The sequence below is a fragment of the Phoxinus phoxinus genome, assembly GCF_949152265.1.
Source record: "Phoxinus phoxinus genome assembly, chromosome: 5".
Lineage (NCBI taxonomy): Eukaryota > Metazoa > Chordata > Actinopteri > Cypriniformes > Leuciscidae > Phoxinus > Phoxinus phoxinus.
In genome coordinates this window covers 5,921,848-5,945,112 of record NC_136880.1, presented here as the reverse complement: position 1 = coordinate 5,945,112, position 23,265 = coordinate 5,921,848, and the positions used below count along the sequence as shown (strand labels likewise).

General features: G+C 38.7%; 1 protein-coding gene and 1 long non-coding RNA gene across 2 annotated transcripts in view; both read right to left on the bottom strand.

The window, feature by feature from the left end:
- The window catches only part of LOC306999438, a 743,560-nt gene that overhangs the window by 216,007 nt on the left and 504,288 nt on the right, over positions 1-23,265 (bottom strand). The window lies entirely within an intron of this gene.
- Positions 18,232-19,972, bottom strand: LOC306999283 (lymphocyte antigen 6B-like). The gene is made up of 4 exons (XM_079613817.1): positions 19,884-19,972; positions 19,692-19,799; positions 19,440-19,562; positions 18,232-18,430 (listed from the first exon to the last, which is right to left on the bottom strand). Exons 1-4 carry the CDS (start codon positions 19,930-19,932, stop codon positions 18,363-18,365), a joined length of 348 nt encoding a protein of 115 aa, XP_079469943.1. The 5' UTR covers positions 19,933-19,972; the 3' UTR covers positions 18,232-18,362.

Below are 23,265 nucleotides of genomic sequence, written 5' to 3'. Positions count from 1 at the left end.
GGATGAACGAAGCCTGAGTAGGCTTGGTAATATGTCTGACCTTTGCTGTTCCAAATGCCCAAATCTGAGATTGGACATGCGCCCTTCGTCTAGCTGAACGGGTCGCTTAATTAGCCACTGAGTGGGCCAGCGTTAACAGACAAGTTAGATGCCCGGCTTAGAATGGAGATACTCAGTGAATTTTCGATGACCGAGCAGTATACAATACAAATTTTTTTTTTATATCACTAAATCTTAATCTTGTTCATCTTAGTACGATACTTACCTGAAGTAAGGTAGCGGTATACAGATTAGATACTACCTCAATACACTTGATATTATGTTGTTGACTTGAGCGTAGAATCAGTTTCTCAGCTGCGCAGCATATACCTGACATTACTCTTGAGTTGCTCTTGTAGGAATTAAGTTTTATACGCGGCCGGGAGATGCTGGCCATGACAACCAAGTGAGTCCCTTGGATAGGAAAGAAATACATTAACATTTAAATCATGCAGAAGAGTAAAACATAATGTCACTTGAGTCTCTTGACTGTGATTTGTTCTGGTGATTGGTTTGATAAAATAGTCTAACATATAGCTGTTAGTTATACGGTGTTAAGCATGTTGACCTTGACCTGAGCATCCTAAGAATGGCTTCTCTGTAAATTCGTATCAATTACATAAATATTTCTATGACACATGCTATCAGTGGATTAGTCACCAGAAAAACTTGTTACAACGATTGTACCATATTTCTGTTATTGTAGAACTTAATTTTTGGTATTAAAAGATTTTAATTTAAAAAAAATAGTATACACTTTTTTTTTTTTTTTTTTTTGCACTTGTAAATGTATAATATACTGTCTTTGTATAATATACTCCTACTATGTACACATACCTAAATAGCCATATTACTACTGCATATGCATAAATATAAGACCAACTGTTCTCTTAAGCTCAGCTTAATATATATGGTCATATATATTGTCATATATTAACATGTAAAAATAAAAATAGCCGGACATCTCTGTAAATGAGACCCGCCGGTGCACACAATCCAACAAAGAACTGAGCCTACTTCCTAAACAAGACATTACAAGCATGTTCAAACTTACTGTACGAAACGATTCAGACTAGAGGTCACTCCAGACATGGAAAGACAAAGCTTTTTCATATGCACGAATGATGAATTAAGAGAATACATGCGAGTTGAATTAAGTAGGCTACTGCTCCTTTAAGTGGAACGCACTCTCTGGTGAGTGGGCAGACGGTATGAGAGCGCGAGCTGTGAATATAGCATAATGTAACCCAGTTAATATTTTTGTTACTCTTATGCTGGTTTATTTCTATTCAGTAACGCAGTTGTCGTGAAGTATTTGCTAACTGTGTGCATGGGATCGACGATGATGCTGAAAATACATTAACACTGCGCTGCCTGTGGGATATCAGTTACGTGAATCTTGCTTACGCATGCTACAACCATTCAGCGAGCTATCCAGCCCTACTGAAAAGCGTTACAGTATGTTGCGTTGAAGACTGCAATCTATATCTGCAGTTAAAAAACTGCCACGTCACCACAGTCACGAATGAACTCCAGGAACTGAAGGAAGCAGCAGAAAAGCCAAATTAATATACTTACCTGAATGAAGTTTGAATGTTTGATCATAAGAGAGTACATGTTAACGTGGCTGCTGGAAGCGAAAACGTGAGAACTGTCTTGAAAGCATTGAAAGTGAAATTTGAACTTGAACTGAAAACCATGTTAGAAGATCATCTGTCATGAGATTATTTAAAAGGTTTCCTACACGCGCTGGTTTCCTACGCGCGTGTCTCGCGCGCCGTCAGAGTTGGTAAAATCAACAATAAGATTTTGTGTTGTAATGATTGGAATCGAGACGCAGGTGGTGAATTGGCGCGTCAGCATCTGCGAACTCAGACAAGAGTAAGTGACCAATCTTTTATACCACGAGTATTGGAATGTGATTGGATAGATAGATAAAGGTAAAGTGACGTAACAATTAAGTCTTCCCGGCAGAACTTTATGCTAAGCATCCATTTACTTTTGTAATGATATAACTCAGTTACTAACTGAGTTACTTTTTGTGAGAAGTAACTAGTAACCAAGGGCGAAATTGTCAATCACACATTGGGGGGGACAGCTGTGGGACTTTTTGTGTTGGCGCATGCACACATTTTTTTAATCAAAATAAAATAAACGTCATAGTCCGAATGTTTGTAATTGTATAACACAACAAGGAATTTTATTACATCGGATCGTCAAACCAACGTATACTCACCCTATAATGATTACAGCATCGGCATCAATTACAAGCCTGAATTGACAGCAAAGCGGCCATGATCTCTCTCTTATATTCTTCTATAAACATATAGTGGCTATAAACATTTTTATTAAATTACTGTTACAGGATAACAATTTTCTAATATCAAGTCTTGAGCAATGATAGTAAAACAGTTATGTACTAATCAGGGTATCTGCACATTTTTTTAAGTCAAATTTAAGGCTTTTTAAGACCTGAAGAAATCAAAATTAATACTGTACATTAGGGATGTGCAATATTAACAAAAATATATCTCTATATTTTCAAAGTTTTGTTGATAATACCATTAGATGATATTTTACTGATTTTGTACTGGTACCCTGGCTGGTTTAGGCCTGTTGTTTACATTTACATTTGCATTGTTGACAGCAGACTCACGAAGATATTCATATTTAACATATTCTATACAGTGGTCAGTTTACAGTAGTGACTGAAATTAACATTTTTATATTTGCCACCTTAAATTGATTTCCAGGGACATTTTCACCTAAATATGGATATTATTTCTAAACGTATTTAGAGGTATGCATCACCTTTTAAGTCAAATTCTAACATTCAAATTAAATTATATTAGAATAACACAGCACCACTGTTAAATTAAATAATTAAATTAAAATCCATCCTTGCAGTGCAGAGGTGACACAGAAGCGGCATCCGAACTGGCATTACTATATATTTACACTTAATGTGCAATTGCATAAATAAAGCTATTCATTAAATATGAAACTAAACCCGCCAGTAGGTGGCAGTAAGTCACTGTCTTAATAAGCGAGTTATTGGAGTCATTTATTCAACCGATTTGCCGATTCATTCATTGAATCAAATGATTCCTTCAAAACGCGGATTTCAGTTTAAAAAAAAAAATCGCTGTCTGTTGGACTTAAGTTTCATTATGAAATTCTCGTCGGCGAAATAAAGGGGGAAACAAACAATATTGTGTCTAAAAAGTAACACACAAATGTTAACTTTATTGTTAATTTTACCGTTGTATAAAATAAATACAGTTTGTAGGCCAATGTAGGCTCATACAGTAGGTCCTATTTTCAAAATGCTGTATTTAAAAAAAAAAAAATAGGAAGAATATTTTTGCATCACAATTAAATTCTTGACACATCTTGCTTGACAGGGTAGAGAAAGAGAGAGAGAGAGAGAGCCCCGGCCGCGCGCGCGCACTCACCCGAGCGCTGTCTGCTCTCTCTCTCCCTCGGGCATATTAATCAAAATCAATTGATACGATGGTATCGAGAGAGAAAAAACGTGCAGTTACGTTAGCTAGCTGTCGGCTATAGCTTGTCAATAGTCCCTCCCATTCATACGCTGTATGTGTGTATAGTATTACAGTCGAAATTCACAAATTCTACAATTCGAATATCTAGTGAAATTCATCGTTATCTAAGGGATTATGTCAGCCAAATACAGGATATTTACCATTCAGATATATGTGCCAAATGTCTTTCAGATTTCGCGCTCCTAGCTCTTCTTCTGTTTGGTTTCTCCTAACTCACTGACGGTGCACGAGCTACTGGTATAGGGAAAACATGACATGGATTTCAGGAGAAATAGGTTTTTGTTCATGTAGCCTACTATACATTAACAAAAAAACTGAAATCCATGTCATGTTTTCCCTATACCTTTAGTAGCTCGTGCACCGTCAGTGAGTTAGGAGAAACCAAACAGAAGAAGAGTTAGCAGCGCGAAATCTGTAAGTAAGGCCAGTCGAATGGATTTGGGAAATAGACCGGCCGGGATTTTATATTTTCGGACATCGATATTGCCCGCATAATCAATCATACAGTATGATCAAATATTGGGGGGGACAAATTGTCCTTCTTTGAATATTGGGGGGGACGTGTCCCCCTGTCCCCCCATACAATTACGCCTATGCTAGTAACTATAACTAATTACTTTTTTTAAGTAACTTGACCAACACTGACAGTAGCCGCGTTTCCATTACAGATTTGCTTTTATCTAAATATCGATACAAAACTATTGCGAAATGACGGCGTTTCCATTAACCGATGTTATGCGACTAAAACGTCCTTTTTTCTCTCGCGATAAAGTCATTCTAAAAATCACGGCAGCGGACGTTGGTTTATATAATCTCACAGCCACCGCATTAGACATTATTATTATTATTAATGGAAGGAGACGTACGTGTTATCCAAGCATTAATGGCAGGGAAAGACCCTTATATTCCAAACGAAATATAAGGAGTTTCTGGGTGTTTCGCCCTCATTTCTGCGCTGAGGTTTTGATTGTGGCATTTCTTTGAAGTTTAGAATCCAGTATTCCTAGGCTAATTATTGTTTCTTTTATGAATTTAATAAATAACTCTGTCTCCTATTCCAAACGATCCATGTAGGCTGCTTTTGTGTCCATTCGTTTTTTCCTTTTTAAACCCGTAATTGAAAAACGAAAAATAAACGGTTGTCTTTTTAAAACGCAAAGTTGAACACCACAATTTTAATTTAAACTGGCTACACCAACTGCTGCGCAAAAAAGTAAATATCGACGAATTTTCAGATGTTTGTTTAATGACTTTTTTCCCCTTTATTAAACATGTAAAATATTCACAAATTAATAGCTATGGAAAACTTGTCGATTTTACTGGTTTTCTAAGGCCAAATTAGAACCTGGAATTGATATTTTCCCGCAGTGCTGAATGAGAAGAGCCAATATTAAACTATTGTTTTCTAAGTCGGCTAAAAACATCTCCATCTCCGCTGTCAAGCAGATGCGCTTTTAGAGAGAAATGCACCTTTCATACGGATTAGGCCTACTTAATCAGAACAAAATGTATTAGCTTTCGATTCGAATTTGTTCGTTTTAAAGTGGACATTTCAAGCTTTAGCCTATAGGCTATATTTTGTTTCAGTTCTCGCGCTCCAGTTCACGGAGATCATGAAAACGCGCCTGATTGTTTTATTTTATTTTACAAAAGCACAACGTTTTCTTGTTATTGTTTACACAAATAAAAGTAGTTACACGTAATGTATTATTTTTTTCTGTATGACCAGAAATTATAGAGTATATTAAGTTGTTTCACTGTTAATAGGAAAATGCAAGTGTTCGCGCGCGCGCCTCCGTGCCATCCAGTGCGCGTTTCACACTCCGCTCCACAAACCCTTGGATATGCGTCAAAATCTTGTGTTTATTTGTGATAATCTCAGCCCTCAGCCCTGTATTATTATTTTCTAACCCGTATTATGAATGACATTTGACGAATTGCTTTGTTCCTTTTTTTTAATAAAAGCGTCTTCTAAATATGTAGCCTAGTAAATGTTATAATAATGATGATAATTATTATTATTTGCGTACACAGACCCCAAACACACCGCATCTTCTAAGTCAGGTGACTGTAAATGCGCAAAAACTGTTTCCATTGCAGTTTTGCGAAATATTCCTTTTTCGAATTGCCTGAAAAACCTCCTCATGCGAGCGTAAAAACTTTTTTGCGATAAACGAGAGTTTTTGCGAAATTGACGTGTTTCCATTGTGCGTATTTTCAATTCGCAATTTCAATTTGCGCAATTTGAAGGGTAATGGAAACGCGGCTTGTGACACACTCAATCATGCTGTTAGTGAATTTGGATTTTCAGAAAATGATACCATTGTCTCCACAGAAATTCAGTACAAAGGTACATCATACAGGAAGGGCGATTTCGTAGTCTTGAATAATGATGAGGCCATGAAATTTGGGGAGCTTGTCATCATTTTATTTAAGAATAATGCCACTGTGTATTTTCTTATGGACTCACACAAATCTGACCATCTTCCCAAATACCACCTGTACTCTGTGACACAACAAAGTACAGGAATGCAGTGTGTTAACATTAATAACTTGGTAGATTTTTATCCATTAATATCATACATCATTGATGAACACAGTCATTCTACTGAAACACAGCGTTTTGTCAAAGTGATATTGGCCATGTTTGAATAGTTAAAAATATTAAAAGTTGTAGTTGGCCAGAAATGGTGAATGGAATGATCATTTTAGCCTTAAGTGGTTCTCTATTTTTTATCTCACTGACTGTAGTTTTGAACCTATGTCATATTGGAATTAGAGTTGTCCAATATAGATACAATATGGACAGTGTTCCTGAGTAAATCTATCAGCTACTTGTAATATTTCCTTTTATGTCTTAAATGCAATTTGTAGAGATGACCAAACCATTTCTACGTTTCGCCATCACAGAGGTCTTGCCTGACCTTCCAGAAGTATCGAAGGACATCTTGGTAGAAACTCTTCAATCCCTGGGGATAGAGACCCATGATGACTTTAAGTTTATTAACCCTCACTGTCTCTGGTAACCATAACGAGACTATTTATTTGTTTATTTTTCAGTCACCTTTTACTCCCTTAGTTTTAGGCCATCCCTGGCTAGTTCGTCATAATCTATATGATAATCTACATAACCTATCATAATCCGGACTATACAAAGAACTGCTTACAACAGCTTTGAATTACAGCTGCTTACGCTGGACTCTAATTCTCCTATTGCTGTTGCTGTGGTCTATAGGCCTCCAAAGCCATAAAGACTTTTTGAGTGATTTTGCTGACTTTTTAGGAGGTATTATGTCAAATTTTAGATCCATCACTTCTTTTGGGATGTTTAAGCATACCTTGTCTTCTTACTTTGTGATTGAGTGCTCTTGTAATGTATGATGCTGACTCAATGTGAATTTTTATTTTATTTTTATTTAAATTAATTGTATTATTTTGTGATCCAAATACATATATATATACTTTATACACTCAATCTCAAATGTATTTCTGCGTATTTGATCGAGTGGTTGTAAAGTTCGGTATAGTTCGGTTAATATTTAGGGCCCAAGCCTTGAAAAGGCGAAGGCCCTATTGTTTTCCCAAGGATTATTATTATTAGGGCCCAAGCCTTGAAAAGGCGAAGGCCCTATTGTTTTCCTTCGGATTATTAGGGCCCAAGCCTTGAAAAGGCGAAGGCCCTATTGTTTTCCTTCGGATTATTATTATTATTATTATTATTATTTTTCTTACGACTATTCGGGCACTTTTGGGTCTCTTAACGTGCTCAAAAACTCTTGAAACTTTGCACAAATGTCAGAACCCGCGGCCATTAGAGCCGGACTGAAGCTGGTACCCGGGCGTGGCAGGGGGGCTCGACAGCGCCCCCTGGAACGCGGTCCGAAAACTTGGTCCATAAATCAAACACGCTTGCGTGTAATAATATGAAACTCGGTACACTTATAGATCTCATCGGTTCATATATCCTTCGTGCTCTGACTTTTTACCCCAGCCCAACAGGAAGTCGGCTATTTGGCGTAGTTTAAAAAACACATGCAATGGAATTTAAAATACTCCTCCTAGAAAATTCAGCCAATCAACACGAAACTCGGTGTGCATGAAGTCAAGACATGGAGGATGAAAAATTGCCAGGGGATTTTTGATATCTCGAACGGTTTGGCCGTGGCGAGGAAACGAATTTATGGCGAATATTGGAAACAGGAAGTGTGTTATAACATCCTCATACATTAACTGATCTTGATGAAACTTCAGCAGTGTGTTCGCTGTAAGAGGCCGATCACATGGATGTGACTATTTTGAGTCAAAGTTATAGCGCCACCAACTGGCAGCAGGAAGTGTGTCACTTTCAAAATGCTTTAAAATCACCCTCTTATTTTTACCCGATTTGCTTCAAACTTTATGTGTATAATGTAAACACACGGCAGATGTAGACCTGTGAAAGGATTATTGATATCTTAAATACTGTTGCCATGGCAACGCAGCAAACTTTAATATTCTTTTTTAAAGTTTTTGAGACTCTTAGCATGCTTGAAATTGCATGAAACTCGACAGACACTTTACATTTATTGCCTAGTACACTTGTGCAAAGTTTCAGAAACGGGCGTGGTAAGGGGCTCAGTAGCGCCACCTTTAGTCAAAAATGGGGTATTAGTTTTACCTACAGTAACAAAAGTCGGTATTTATATTTATCTCCCCGAGCCGGACAACTTTCTAATTTACAGTCATTAGCTCCGACCAACAGGAAGTCAGATATTTTGGTTTGAATGTGATTTGATGGGAATTTTGCCAGTCTCTCTCAGTGTCTGTGTGTGTGAGAGAGGAGGGGGGGCTTTATTTTAACCCTTTCTCTGCTGTGTGCGACTTCTCGGGCACTTTTGGGGCCCTTAACGTGCTCGAAAACTCTTGAAACTTTGCACACAGGTCAGAACCTGCGGCCATCAGGGCCGGCCTGAAGCTGGTACCCGGGCGTGGCAGGGGGGCTCAACAGCGCCCCCTTTAACGGGGTCCGAAAACTTGGTTCATATATCAAACTGAATATTGCATGAATTAGTATGAAACTCGGTACACATATAGATCTCATCGGGCCGAACAACTTTCGTGCTCTAAGTTTTACGCCAGCCCAACAGAAAGTCGGCTATTATGGGTTGTATGAAAACGCACGCCCCGGGAATTTTATATACTCCTCCAAGAAATTTAATTTGATCTTCACCAAACTCGGTCAGCATGAAGTCAAGACATTGAGGACGCTAAATTGCGGACGGATTTTTGATATCTCGAATGGTTTGGCCGTGGCGAGGAAACGAAGTTATGGCGAGAAAAGAAAAACACAATGTGTTATAACGTCTTCATACATTTATTGATCTTGATGAAACTTCAGCAGTGTGTTTGTTGTAAGAGGGCTATCACATGGATGTGACTATTGTGAGTCAAAGTTATAGCGCCACCAACTGGCAGCAGGAAGTGTGTTACTTTCAAGATACTTTTGACTAAAATGGGGGGGTTATTATTTTTACCTACACACAGCTTGCAGCTATATTTAGGGGCCAAGCACTGAAGGTGCGGGCACCTATTGTATCTGTTCCCGTTCTTATTATGGGCCAAGCACTGAAGGTGCGGGCACCTATTGTATCTGTTCCCGTTCTTATTCTTATTAGGGGCCAAGCACTGAAGGTGCGGGCACCTATTGTCTCTGTTCTGGTTCTTATTCTTCTTTTTCTTTTTCTTCCGACTGGGCGTCTATGGCAGCCTATAGAACCGTTTGCGGGAAACTTATGAAAATTGGCACAGTGATAGAGGACAGCCTGAACTATCACCATAGCAAATTTGGAGTCTCCAACTCATTCCCTCTAGCGCCACCAGCTGTCCAAAGTTGCACTCATGTTTATGCTAATAACTTTTGAACCACAAAGGCTAGAAACAAAATTATTTTTTCCTCTGATTCCTGAGCTCATGACGATTCGACTGCACCCTATGACGTCATTTTCCGTCATAATAGTTTTCCCGCCATTTTGAATTTTCCGAAAAACCTACTTTTTCGAACTCCTCCTAGGCCGTTGCTCTGAATTTCACGAAAATTGAACCAGATCATCTCCAGACCGTGACGACAAAAAGTTATGGAAATCAAGTTGATTCGAATAACCGTTCTCGAATACCGCGAAAATAAATTTTACGTAGAGCTTGCGAAAACAGATTCAAGGCTGTATCTCCACAACGCTTTGTCGGATTCAGACCAAATTTGGTACATGTCGTCACAAGCATGACCTGAGGCGACATGCTGCGTTTCGGCACAGTGCCACCTACTGGTCCGGAGATATGAAAATTTGCTTATTTTACTTATAACTTCTGAACGGTTTGTCCAAAAATCATAAAAGTGGTCTCGATAGATTCAGGGCGTCATACTGAGTTGACTGATATACAATTTTCCCATATCGGCCATTTTGGCTGTCGGCCATTTTGAATTATGTGCTAAAATGCTGTATTTTATGAACGCATGAACGTATCGTTACGAAACTCAGTATGGGTCATCAGTACAAGGCCCTAAAGGTACTCAAAAGATTATGAGACAGCGCCACCTTTTGGTCAAAAGTTATAATGAAATTTCCAAAAATGCTAATAACTTTTGAATAAATTTGCCTATAGTAATGACACTGGTCTCAATAGATTCCTTGGGTTATGCTGAAAACATAGATACCAATTTTGCCATAGTCAGCCAAACTTCCTGTCCGCCATCTTTATTTTCTTTTAAAACCTACTTTTTCGAACTCCTCCTAGACCGAACGTCCGATTTTCACCAAAATCGGATCGTGTCATCTCCAGACCGTGCCGAGTAAAAGTTATGGATTTCGTGTCGATAGACGAAACCATTTTCGTATACCGCAGGAGCAAATTTGAGGCATGATGCCAAAATGACTATTCAGGCTTTATATCTGCAATGCCTTGACATATTGACACCAAACTTTGTATGTGTCATTGTCACTTCACTCTGACCACATCACATCAGTTTCGTAACTGCGCCACCTATTGGTCGAAAGTGATAATCATATTTTTAGTTATTGTATGTGATTTTTCAACCATTTTGCCAAAATTCATCTTCAAATGTCTTTAATTGCTCCTTGCTGCAGTTTGTCTCACACTTTCAGCCATGTAGGCATATCTCGTCGTCTGCTTTTGCGCTTGGCCCCGTAATGGCTGCTTGCAGCTATATTTCTTCTTCTTTTTCTTTTTTTTCTTCCGACTGGGCGTCTATGGCAGCCTATAGAACCGTTTGCGGGAAACTTATACAAATTGGCACAGTGATAGAAGACAGCCTGAACTATCACCATAGCAAATTTGGAGTCTCCAACTCATTCCCTCTAGCGCCACCAGCTGTCCAAAGTTTCACTCATGTTTATGCTAATAACTTTTGAACCACAAGGGCTAGAAACAAAATTCTTTTTTCCTCTGATTCCTGAGCTCACGACGATTCGACTGCACCCTATGACGTCATTTTCCGTAATAATAGTTTTCCCGCCATTTTGAATTTTCCGAAAAACCTACTTTTTCGAACTCCTCCTAGGCCGTTGCTCCGAATTTCACGAAAATTGAACCAGATCATCTCCAGACCGTGACGACAAAAAGTTATAGAAATCAAGTTGATTCGAATAACCGTTCTCGAATACCGCGAAAATAAATTTTACGTAGCGCTTGCGAAAACAGATTCAAGGCTGTATCTCCACAACACTTTGTCGGATTCAGACCAAATTTGGTACATGTCGTCACAAGCATGACCTGAGGCTACATGCTGCGTTTCGGCACGGCGCCACCTACTGGTCCGGAGATATGAAAATTTGCTTCATAAAAGTGGTCTCGATAGATTCAGGGCGTCATACTGAGTTGACTGATATCCAATTTTCCCATATCTGCCATTTTGGCTGTCGGCCATTTTGAATGATGTGCTAAAATGCTGTATTTTATGAACGCATGAACGTATCGTTACGAAACTCAGTATGACATGTTTATGCTAATAACTTTTGAACCATAAGGGCTAGAAACAAAATTCTTTTTTCCTCTGATTCATGAGCTCATGATGATTCGACTGCACCATATGACGTCATTTTCCGTCATAATAGTTTTCCCGCCATTTTGAAATATCCGAAAAACCTACTTTTTCTAACTCCTCCTAGGCCGTTGGTCCGAATTTCACGAAAATTTAACCAGATCATCTCGAGAATATGCCGACAAAAAGTTATGGAAATCAAGTTTATTCGAATTACCGTTCTCGAATACCGCGCAAAAAATTTTTACGTAGCACTTGCGAAAACAGGCTCAATGCTGTATCTCCACAACGCTTTATCAGATTCAGACCAAATTTGGTACATGTCATCACAAGCATGACCTGAGGCGACATGCTGCGTTTCGGGTCAGCGCCACCTACTGGTCCGGAGATATGAAGAATTTATGTTTTTGCTTAAAACTTCTGAACGGTTTGTCCAAAAATCACAAAAGTGGTCTCGTTAGATTCAGGGTGTCATGCTGAGTCGACTGATATCCAAATTTCCCATATCGGCCATTTTGGCTGTCGGCCATTTTGAATTATGTGCTAAAATGCTGTATTTTATGAACGCATGAACGTATCGTTACCAAACTCAGTATGGGTCATCAGTACAAGGCCCTAAAGGTACTCAAAAGATTATGAGACAGCGCCACCTTTTGGTCAAAAGTTGTAACAAAATTTCCCAAAATGCTAATAACTTTTGCATACATTTGCCTATAGTAATGACACTGGTCTTAATAGATTCCTTGGGTTATGCTGAAAACATAGATACCAATTTCTTCATAGTCAGCCAAACTTCCTGTCCGCCATCTTTATTTCCTTTTAAAATGTACTTTTTCGAACTCCTCCTAGACCGACTGTCCGATTTTCACCAAAATCGGATCTTGTCATCTCCAGACCGTCCCAAGTAAAAGTTATGGATTTCGTGTCGATAGACAAAACCATGGTCAGATACCGCAGATGCAAAGTTGAGGCATAATGCCAAAATGACTATTCAGGCTTTATATCTGCAATGCCTTGACATATTGACACCAAACTTTGTATGTGTCGTCGTCACTTCACTCTGACCACATCACAACAGTTTTGTAACTGCACCACCTATTGGTCGAAAGTGATAATCTATTAAATCATATTTTTAAGTTAATGCATGTGATTTTTCAACCATTTTGCCAAAATTCATCTTTAAATGTCTTCAATTGCTCCTTGCTGCAGTTGATCTCTCACTCCCAGCCACTTTGGCACGTCTTGTCGTCTTGCTTGCGCTTGGCCCCGGTGATTGCTGCTTGCAGCTATATTTATAATTGTACTTACATTATTCAGTAATTCTAAAGTTTAGATAGACCTACAAATTATTTTCCCTTCTTTATTAATCTCACCTTAGTTGATGTGGAGGTAAGGTAGTCTCTGCTGGTTATGTCTGTATTCTGCCAACATTTCCTGCATGAAGAGGGTTAGGTAAAATTCTGTGCCATGGTCCACTCTGACCTGGTCCCACATCCCATGGGAAAGGACAGCTTTTCTAGGAAGAAATAAAAAATAATTTAACATTTAAGGTACACAAAAACTATGAACATATGGTAATATAATATTTCATCTTACTTGTACACCTCTTCATAAATGGTTAAATTGTTCTTTATTGGCATAGTGGAATGGCCAACAATTTTCTTGCTGAACCCACAATCGCAATAACATGTGTGACACCAAACATGCAAAGCTTTTCATTTTGGTCCATATGGAGTTTGTGACCCACATACTCTGCATTGTATGGGACCGGATTCAAATTCCGTGCTCCCTGAAATCAAATTGAATTAGGTTACATACAGTTCTTTTAGAAAGTATGAAAGTAGTAAGACTTTTTAACATTCTGCACTAGTTAGTTTTTAGTAATAGTTCTATTACTATTAATAGTAATTAATAGTTACTATACTTGAAACAAGCATTCCTAGCTCTGATAAATGATATGATATATCTGTGTCTGTGTGTCCATTTTCATACATAGTCATTATAAGGTCTTCATGTGTCGATAAACTCATGGCAACAGCTGAGTGGAAGATACTACATGCATTCAAACTCGCGCGGGTTTCTTCTTCTGGTGTTTTATGATGGTTTGGCAAGCCAACGTATAAAGGTACATTAGCGCTACCTACTAATCTGAGTGGGAGTGCATATGGAACAAGAGACAGTAAGAAAGATGAGGAAGAATTCAAATAAATAACACTAGATTATATCCATAACTACTGTTTTTTTTTTAGAAATTTAAATAATATTTTAAGTCTTTATTGTCTTGACCCGTTTCCTAATAATACTTTTAGTAAAACTTGATAAATTCCCAGCCATCTTAATTCATTAATTAACTGTCGAGAGAATTGACGTCTCTCCCTTATGCAACATACTCAAAACAATATACTGTACTGTTTGTGGATGTCCACATTTATAACAATTTCCCATTGCAATCTGTTTACGTTCGTACGTTTAAAACTTTTCATTTGAAAATTTTAAACGATTGCCCCTCCTCTTACGTCTCGAGCCTCTTGCTTTCTATGTGTATTGATAGTGATGTGCTGGGAAAACAGGCAGGAACGTTTTGCTTTGCGATTTATCCATCGTGTGTTGGTAAACGGCGTGTGCTATGATCTGCTTTGCCGATTGCGAAACGTGATTGGCAAACGGTTTGCCAGAATATACCCTGACCCAGGTCTCGGTGCTTTCTCCGTCCATGCAATAAATGCACATCCTTGAATGAGCGCGGATTTCTAGCGCATTTACTTGAACTTCATAGGTAATATATCTATGGTATGACCCATTTGAGACGCGGCCAAAATCAGAATTTAAAATCGACTGAATAATAAAGCTTTCTACGAACTTGACGAGCGATGCCGAGCTGACGGACCATAGACTGTAAAAAAGAGTGACTTAAATGTATGCACACAAATCACGGTCACACACACTCTCAGAGTGATATTGTAAGTTACTGGCGCCAATATGTAGGCAACTCTTTAAATATCCTTTCGGTCCCGGTGATTTGAAATTGTGCAAACGACAGCCTTTTCAAGGCATATGAGCAGGAAGGAGTGGTAACATGCAAGCTCCTAAATTCGCTCGTCTGAGAAATTGAGTTTTGGATAATGTTCAGCTTCGGCAGCTTTTAAAGGTACCGTTTAAAACACCTATATGCTAAAATATACAATGACTGAGGAAGCCTATTGACGAGTCTATAGCAACCAGTTATTGTGTGGAGTTTGTTATACCCACTGTGCTTTGTTGAATGGTCTCAATGTTTTGAGGAAGCCTAGTGACGAGTCCATAGCAACCAGTTATTGTGTGGAGTTTGTTATACCCACTGTGCTTTGTTGAATGGTCTCAATGTTTTATTGTTATATTTCATGTGAGTACTAGTTAATGTTAGATGAGTAGTATGCAGGAAGTGTTGCTTATTGTGTTTCCACAACAATGTTAGAGAGTAAATCTACTGAAATTGCCACCATAACAGTGGAGTGTGATGTGTAACGTATGCAGAGGTTTGTCGTTTGTCATAGTTGTAAAAAATCAATGGCTTCTGAACATCTTTGCCAAGCGCAAACCAGTTCAGAAATCAATAAATTATCGGGGAGGGTCATGGATTTTTTCACAATCATTTGGAGGGTCATAGAAAAATGTATTGCTGGCGAAGGGAGGGTCAAGTCTTTTTTGACAACAGATCTCAAAACTCCTCCGGTGGCCCCTTAAATAAAAAACGTCCACAGACGTAATATATACAGATGAAATGTAATTGTGTTTACATCGTCATAATATACAAGTACATATTCTTGTAAAATTACAAAAACTGTTGTCTTTTTTTTTTATCCATGGATTGATAATGATAATAATACAGTTTCTTTGATTGTGTTATCAGCATGCTCATGTTTTTTAAAATGTTTTTTTATTAACAGATGTGACAATGAATATGTCCAAGCACCTGTCCCGAAGAGAGCCAAGGCAAACAAGCAGGCAAGCAACAGGTCCAAGTCCACCCTGTCATGGAAAACCGAGACTGATGTTGACATGGTTCCACAGACAGCGCGATTCCTGCCCGCACGGGAAACTGGACCGCAACTGAGCTCTGGTGACTCCTATTCGCCCATGAGTCTTTTCAAACTATTTTTTTTCAGAAAGTGCTGTGTCAACTCTCTGCCACAACACCAATGCTCAAGACAACTGCAAAGGGCTGCAAATATAAATGGACAGATGTCAGCATCAGTGAGATGTACCGCTACAATGACATGTTGCTTTTGTAGCAGGATGCAGCTGTCTGGCCAAGTGGTATTTAATTTACTGTGCTGTGAGTGGCTCTAGGCAGTTAACTGTGAGCCAACCGCGATGGCCAAGCCCCTTTATAAACCGGGACTTTTCTTTTGACAAGCGACGTCATGGACATGCGACTGTTGTCCTGTCTACCTGCCGGCCTATCTGTCTGATGTCTGTCTTGGTCATCTATTCTGTGGTAGCGTCGCAGAAGCCCCGTTGCGGCAGTAGCCCTGTTATCAGCTGAGGGTGCGCCCGGTTATTGGCGATCAGAGCCTGGGGCCGTGACCCAATGCTATTTATCAAAGGAAGAGGCTTTCTAGCCGGGGGGTAGCTGCCAGTGGGCGACATCAGCGCCGAACATCTGCTTCTTTGCTTACGTTTTTAATGTCACGATTTGTTCACGGATATAACACGCTAACGTCAACAACTGCGGCTGCTTTTTCACCCGGGACCTAGAATTAGTGGAACCGTGGTTTGCTCAAGTTAATCGGCAGCTTCCTGGTGATCTCTTTCCTCCTGTTATACCGTGAATTAGTTTTATTGAACATCATATAGCCAGTTTCATGGTTTAAGTGTTGAGTGTTTGATGGACTGACACCACTGACTGTAATTGTTTTGGTCTATATTTTATAGGCTCATTGTTGTTTTGTTTGTTTATTTAAGCTCTTGTATGGAGGACTTTTTCTGCTGCTGATATACAAGAGCGTTATTTCTGATTTATTTGGGTTGATTATTTATTTGTTTTTATTTGTCTACCCCGACCAAAGATCGCTAACTGGGGGTTAATCCAGACGGCATTTTTGCCCCATTGTGCTGGATGGTCTATGATATTTTGTTTGTTTAATTTGTAGTTTGATGTGCGTGATTTAATTGCTACTCATATTTTTAACCCTAGTACCATCTTGGGTTTACCAGTGTATTGCAATTGTTGTGTGTAATTTTGGTTGATTTTCACGTGTTTGTCTTTTGTCCAGGTGCTGAAGACCGCCAGTGGGAGCAGTGCCCCTTGCGGTGGTGGGTCCCGTGCTGTGTGCAGTGGTTGTGTGTTCACCAAGTGTGATCATTTCCCTTGTGGTGCGTGGGTGTGAAACTTAGCACGTGTGAGTGGGGTGTTGTGTTATGGATGCTCATTGCTCGGGCCACTAGCCTCCCACTGGTAAGTTTCAGCCCTATCTTCACCTCTTGGTTGTGTGTGTGTGTGTGTGTGTGTGTGTGTGTGTGTGTGTGTGTGTGTGTGTGTGTGTGTGTGTGTGTGTGTGTGTGTGTGTCTGTGTGTGTGTGTGTGTGTGTGTGTGTGTGCGCGCGTTGTGACTAGACTATATTGTGTGTTTGTTATTTGTTTCGGTGTCAAGTACATTCTATTTGCTGTGAAATTTGTATTATATGTTGGTTGTGAAATCTTGAATCTTTGGAGTGACTCTGGTGTGTACGGCTCCGTTGGTTTTACATTTTTATAAAAAGAAAATTAATAATAATAAAAATATATTTTTGTATTCGACCACTGTCTCTGGCTGATCCCTTCACGAACCTGAGTGCCTGGTTAGCGAAAAGTCACTAAGTCTTTGGGTGTAAGTCCCATTGTGGCGTAGTCTGCTATTTGTCTGGGTCTAAGCCCAGTTATATCTATTCCACCTGCCACACTTTCATACGGATTACTTAAATAGAGAATATTTGTTTTTTATATAATTTACATCATTAAAGAAATAGAGACTCCAAGCATTGTAAAGACATATGTTTCAAGTCTGTGTGGGAAACATTCACTGAGTTACAGGTCATTTTCTGTCGTGTTTCAGAATGAACTTCACATTGAGAGTCGGCAGAACGCGCATAATGCTCGTTTCTTTATTTTTACGAAAACAACACAACATTTCGTTCTTATTATGAGTGTACACAAATAAAAGAAGACATTTAACAGTTTTGAATGATGTGTAAAACTTGTATGTAAGATCAAAATCAACAGAGTATTTTGAGTCTGTTTTGCACTGATAAGAAAAAAAGCGAGCAGATCACACCGGCGTGATTGCCGACCCCAGAGGGTTAAGGGTATATGGGGCGATTTCGACCACAGGGCTTGTGTTCTTGCAGTCTTTGTCTTCGTGCTCTACTCATACTACCACCCGTGACACTTAAAAGTTAAACAAATTTCCAGTCACTCACTGAGATGTTTATTACACATACGTAAATATTTTATTAGTCATTCATCACAATTAAAGGCAAAGTTTTTCTTCAATTATTTATTACATTCTATAATAATTTTGATTGATAATTTTGATTTGAATAAATATGGTAGTTTAAATGCAGTAATTTTTTATGTTAAAAAAGTACATTTTCAGTTCCTTAAACCAAAGAACAGCAGAGCAACAAACAAGCTTTATTCATATTGTGTATCATATTGCGTTTGTTTGATGGTGTTTGCTGTAGAATCTGAAGTTCAGCTGGACTCACTGAAACAGGAAGTAGAAGAGCAGAGGAGACACGAGCAAGAGGAAGCTTCCCTTATACACTCCATCTAATCAACACAGGAAGGAAATTAGGATTAATAACACTCCACTACTAATACTTATAATAATAATAATATTGATAATATTATTTAATATTGTGCTGCTTATTAACAATCACTAGTTCATATTGAATTATTGTTTGTATAATTTCCAGGGATCTCAAGTTTTATCAAAAGTTTGGAGTTCGATTTGATTCTTTGGGGTCTTCATGTAAAGTTTGTAACATACTTTGGTTAAAATTCCTCAATGGTTGTGTAAAACACCCTTTTACCTCCTCAAAAACAGCTCTGTTCACAGCGACCTGTTTCGGTGCATGTCTCTTTAAATGATAATCAGCAACAACTTTTTGGCTTTTTGAGGATCAAAAAAAAAGTTAATGGATTTTTTCATTGTATGGTGGTTGTGTCCACACACTGCAAAGACACATTATAAAAGTACATTTTGCATCCGATGACCCCTTTAAAAGCAGTTGGAGAGTTTTTGACTGCATCAAAAATTATTTTGCACGAATTTGGCTATAGGCTACTTCTCAACATCATCAACTCTTTGATCACAGGCAGGAGATTTCGTCCAGGAATCGTAAAATCAAAATGCTAAAAAAAAAAAAAAAACATGAAGAGGTTCCTACCGCAAACCGAATTCATCCGATCTTGCTCTTCCAACTTCCACTCTGTGTGCGCTTGTTGCCTAGTAACGAACGCGCTTGCAGCGGGAACACGTAATTTACCCAGAAACAACTATTTCTGATTGGCTGGTAGCTGGCATTTAACTCTGAATAACTCAAGACAGATGCTATGAACTCGGCAGAGAACTTCGCTCCGTTTGCCTGCGCCTCGTCCATTAATTGTATAGCGGGACAAGTTAACCCTAACTCCTCAGCGTGAGAAATACAAGGTGTGGCGTGTGAGCATGTGAACGGGTTGAAATGCGTGAGACTTGAGAGCCCTGAATTTCCTCATTTTAAGTTACTGTGGATGAAATCAAACTGCTAGCGCATGATCAAACAAAGGCCAATACCTGCTGCATTGCAAAGATCAGTGTTACAGCAGCTCGTAGTCACTGTCACTCCAAGGGCCTCTGCAGTCCCTTGTTTACATACAGGTATGCACCCTTTAGATGAGGCGGACACCTTAGAGGAACCTGTAAAAAATACAAAAATTTATAATATAATAAGATAATAAAACAATTTCAAGATGAGCAGTTAACAAGTATACTTTCTCTCCAGCGGTATCACTTATACAGCAGATTTCCACATTATACTGGACTTACTGGATGTTTCGATCTTAAAGCATGCAGAATCTGCAGCTGTACATATCTGCTCTGTTCCTGCACAAGAACCCGTCAGAGATGTGCAGGAGTAACACTTGAGAGCATAACCTTACAGACAGAGAGAGACATTGAGTTAGCGCTCTACAGTATGAATAGAAAATAATGCATTTCAATACTTGCTGTTTTCTGTACCTCCAGTGAGAGAAATGAAAAGAAGAACGACGGAGACCTGCAGATTCATCTTGTGTCAGGAGCTGAATGACTATACAGAAGTAATGCTTCAGTTTCTTTTATGTCTGTTCAGAAAGGGGTGGGTTTAGGACTCTTTGTGACGTCCCCAAGGAACTATAGTTACTAAGAAAAGGAAACCGGAAACTTAAACAGGTTGGGTCTCATTGAATTCTGATAAAATGTCTTTGTCTCCCTCCCAGTACTTCTCCAGAAGCATTTCGATTATTATGCAATCATCGCTGGGCTAATTTTAGCTCATTATGGGTTATTTCATGTCAAGCAAATGTAATTTATATATTTTGTTTAGGCTATATAAATTATTTAAATATATATTGGTAATTTAGGAAGTAAATGGACATTAAACAGTCTAAATCAAATAATTGTATTTAACGGCACAAGCACATTAACAGCATCATAAAATATTAAAGTGACAGCAAAAGGAGTAAAGTCGGTGTGCTTCTGGCATCTGTGGGAAGAAAAGAACCGTCTATTCAACAGACGACACCATTCACGTTTGCTTTGATAGAAGATAACAGCTTTCTGTCTCCTCTCACTCGAAAATTTGCTTGGTTATTTTTTCTCCCTGGGTTCTGGCTGTTGGGTCATTTTGTTGGGTTCATTTCAAGTTTTGTGTAACCCACTGCAGGGTTGCATTTCAGTAGAAATGATGCCCTCATAGACTACAAAGCTGAGTTGAGTTTATTTGACATAACAAGTAGCAATACAGGAGCAGTACATTTTCTAAACTACTTTGTCAATAATACGATAAAGTTGCATTAATTTATTTCCATTGTGGTCCTTGATTTTTTCTCCATATCTATTAAGCCGTCCTATCTAAAAACAATCTCTTCACTCTTAGACTAAAACAAACATTATCCGTTAAAACCTTGTAGGATTGAAAATAATCCAAGATATTTGAAAATGAACAAAGACATTTGCTTTTACTGTTTCAACCTCTCTTTCTTACCCCAATGAATCATGATCATTGAGCTTCGGAGCATCTTCCACCCAAAAAAGACAGTGAACATGAGGAGAACCACGCTGTTGAAATTCAAACACGATAAAAGTAGTCTTTTATCTTGCCAATAGGCTTTGCTGGTGACGTTATGAAATTTTTTAGAAAACAATGCCATCTGTGACCAAACATTCTTGCTGCAGTGACAGGGTTTCGTCTTATGAGTCCACATTTCTCAGACCAATCAAGCTCATCAACATTTATTTGTTTCCCCTCTTGCTTAAGAATAGTGTTCATCATTTCAGGCCATCTCAGATCAGCAGAACTAAAAGATGCAAAGCATGTTGGTATGCCTAGTTGTCTTATCAGGGCAAACAGATCTTTTTGCGTAGACATCCAATAGGGAGGAGTCCCTCTTACTGGTCTTAAGAACTTATATCCTTCATCATAATTTAGTATTCTTTGCAAGGAATCAGAGTTTGTTAGCATATATTGTGTTACCTTTAAGCAATTTTTGTTCAGAACCTTTCCTCAGTGCAATTGATACATTAGACACAATTTGATCAACTTCTGATGGGACCCAGGAATAGACTTTTGTCCACTGTAGTGGACATTATATTTTCTCTGACACCATACATGTCACAGTCACATGCCACAGTTGGGTGTCCTGTAAAGAGCACATTCAGGGCTTTTCAGAGATACCAAATGTTTGGAGGTTTCACCATGAAATCAACGTCTCCTTGGTCTTTAAAAATTGCTCAAAGAACACATTAATGTGCAAATTAGATACAGTGTATAGATACATTACATTGAATGGGAATATAAATTTATGGCCATTTTACCCACATATTGCATAAAGTAAAATGGTGTATCAATGCATTCCGTTATATCTTTCATAACATAGTTGAGAATCAACTTTATACAAATTTTGGTTAAAAAAAACCCTGAAACCCTGAAATGTAATTGGTGATTGAAAAAAAAAATCCCATTATTTTTGCCTTTACATATAATTTCATGTTTTTATTTTTTAAGCAACTGAGTCCTGTTGTCCACTACAGAGGACATAGCATAACATATGAATTAAATTGAATTTTTTTTTTTTTTTACACCATTTGTTTCTTATGCTCTAAACCACATGTGTCAATTACAAGGCCCGCGGGCCAAACACGGCCCGCCACGACTTTTAATCAGGCCCGCAAACAAATTCTGGTGATCAATTTAATGTGGCCCGTGCGCTGTTTAAATACGCGTCTGTGACAATTACAACACTGAGACGCAGGTGGTGCTGTCGCGCTTCACTCAACTCTTTAATTTTATCAGAGAATACGGCAATAAGTAAGGAATAATTGATGACAGGCCGTTGAATTATTAGCAGATTAATGCTGTTATTAGTAATATATAATGGGCGCTAGGTACTAGTCCCAATCAATATTTTAAAATGACAAAATTGTCCCCACCAATATTTACTCCTTTTTCCTGCATAGAGAATTACGAGGCGCCCGCCTCTGTCAAATTTGGTGCCGCCTCCGGCTCTCGACAAAACTCGGATAGACAGTCACATGCTCAGATACACTTTTTCCACCGTGACGGTTCTGTTGGGTTCCTGTGTCGCTTCATGAGGCACACGCGCGCGGTCTCTTGCTCTCTATTCATCTCTGCCATACACGCGCTACGCGGTTTGGAGCACAGTCTCTGTCTCGCGGGCGCGCTCGCTATAGATTCCGGGAGATTTATACATTATGTAACCATTGTATCCAAATATTCATTCAAAATCAGTTAAGTGTGTTAATGCTGCATATTTATATGATGCTTTGACGCGTTTCCACAGCGCATGGGAACGTCTGCCAATTCCTCCAACTGCGTTAAACGTAGCCTACTTTGAATTATTGAAAATTATACTTTTAACATTTAAAATTTGCTTGTAGAAGGTTCCTATTGGCAATACTGACTTAGGCTACAGCTTTCCTGGTAGCCTTCAGAAAATTAACTTGTCTAAGAAAATTATACATAAAACATATAAATATCAGTTGAGCCTATTTTTACTTTATTCACTGACACAGACAAAAATGAAAAGACTATCAGTCAAAGTTCAGCTTTAGGAGGGGAAGAAATAGGGCAAGATAATGAGACTGAGAGAAAAAAAAACGATGGAGATGAGGAGAGAGCAGGTATTGACAAATAATCTAATGCCCACTGACATAGTTTTAAAGCTATTTCTTATCCATTTTTTTGGGCCTTCAGAAGTCTTAAATTGCACATATGTAGGTCAGAGAAATCCAAAATTTCTCGGGGGAGCATGCCCCCCAACCCCCCTAACTACCTCACATGTTTTGTTTGACTGACAGTTGCCATCATGCCCAGTGCATGTTTCCTTTCAAGATAAAGTTG

Coding starts and splice junctions, on each gene's coding strand:
- LOC306999283 (XM_079613817.1), bottom strand. CDS start 19,932: ATGAATCTGCAGGTCTCCGTCGTTCTTCTTTTCATTTCTCTCACTGGA. Junction 19,800..19,883: donor TTTCATTTCTCTCACTGGAG/GTACAGAAAACA, acceptor TCTGTCTGTAAG/GTTATGCTCTCAAGTGTTAC. Junction 19,563..19,691: donor CTTTAAGATCGAAACATCCA/GTAAGTCCAGTA, acceptor TATTTTTTACAG/GTTCCTCTAAGGTGTCCGCC.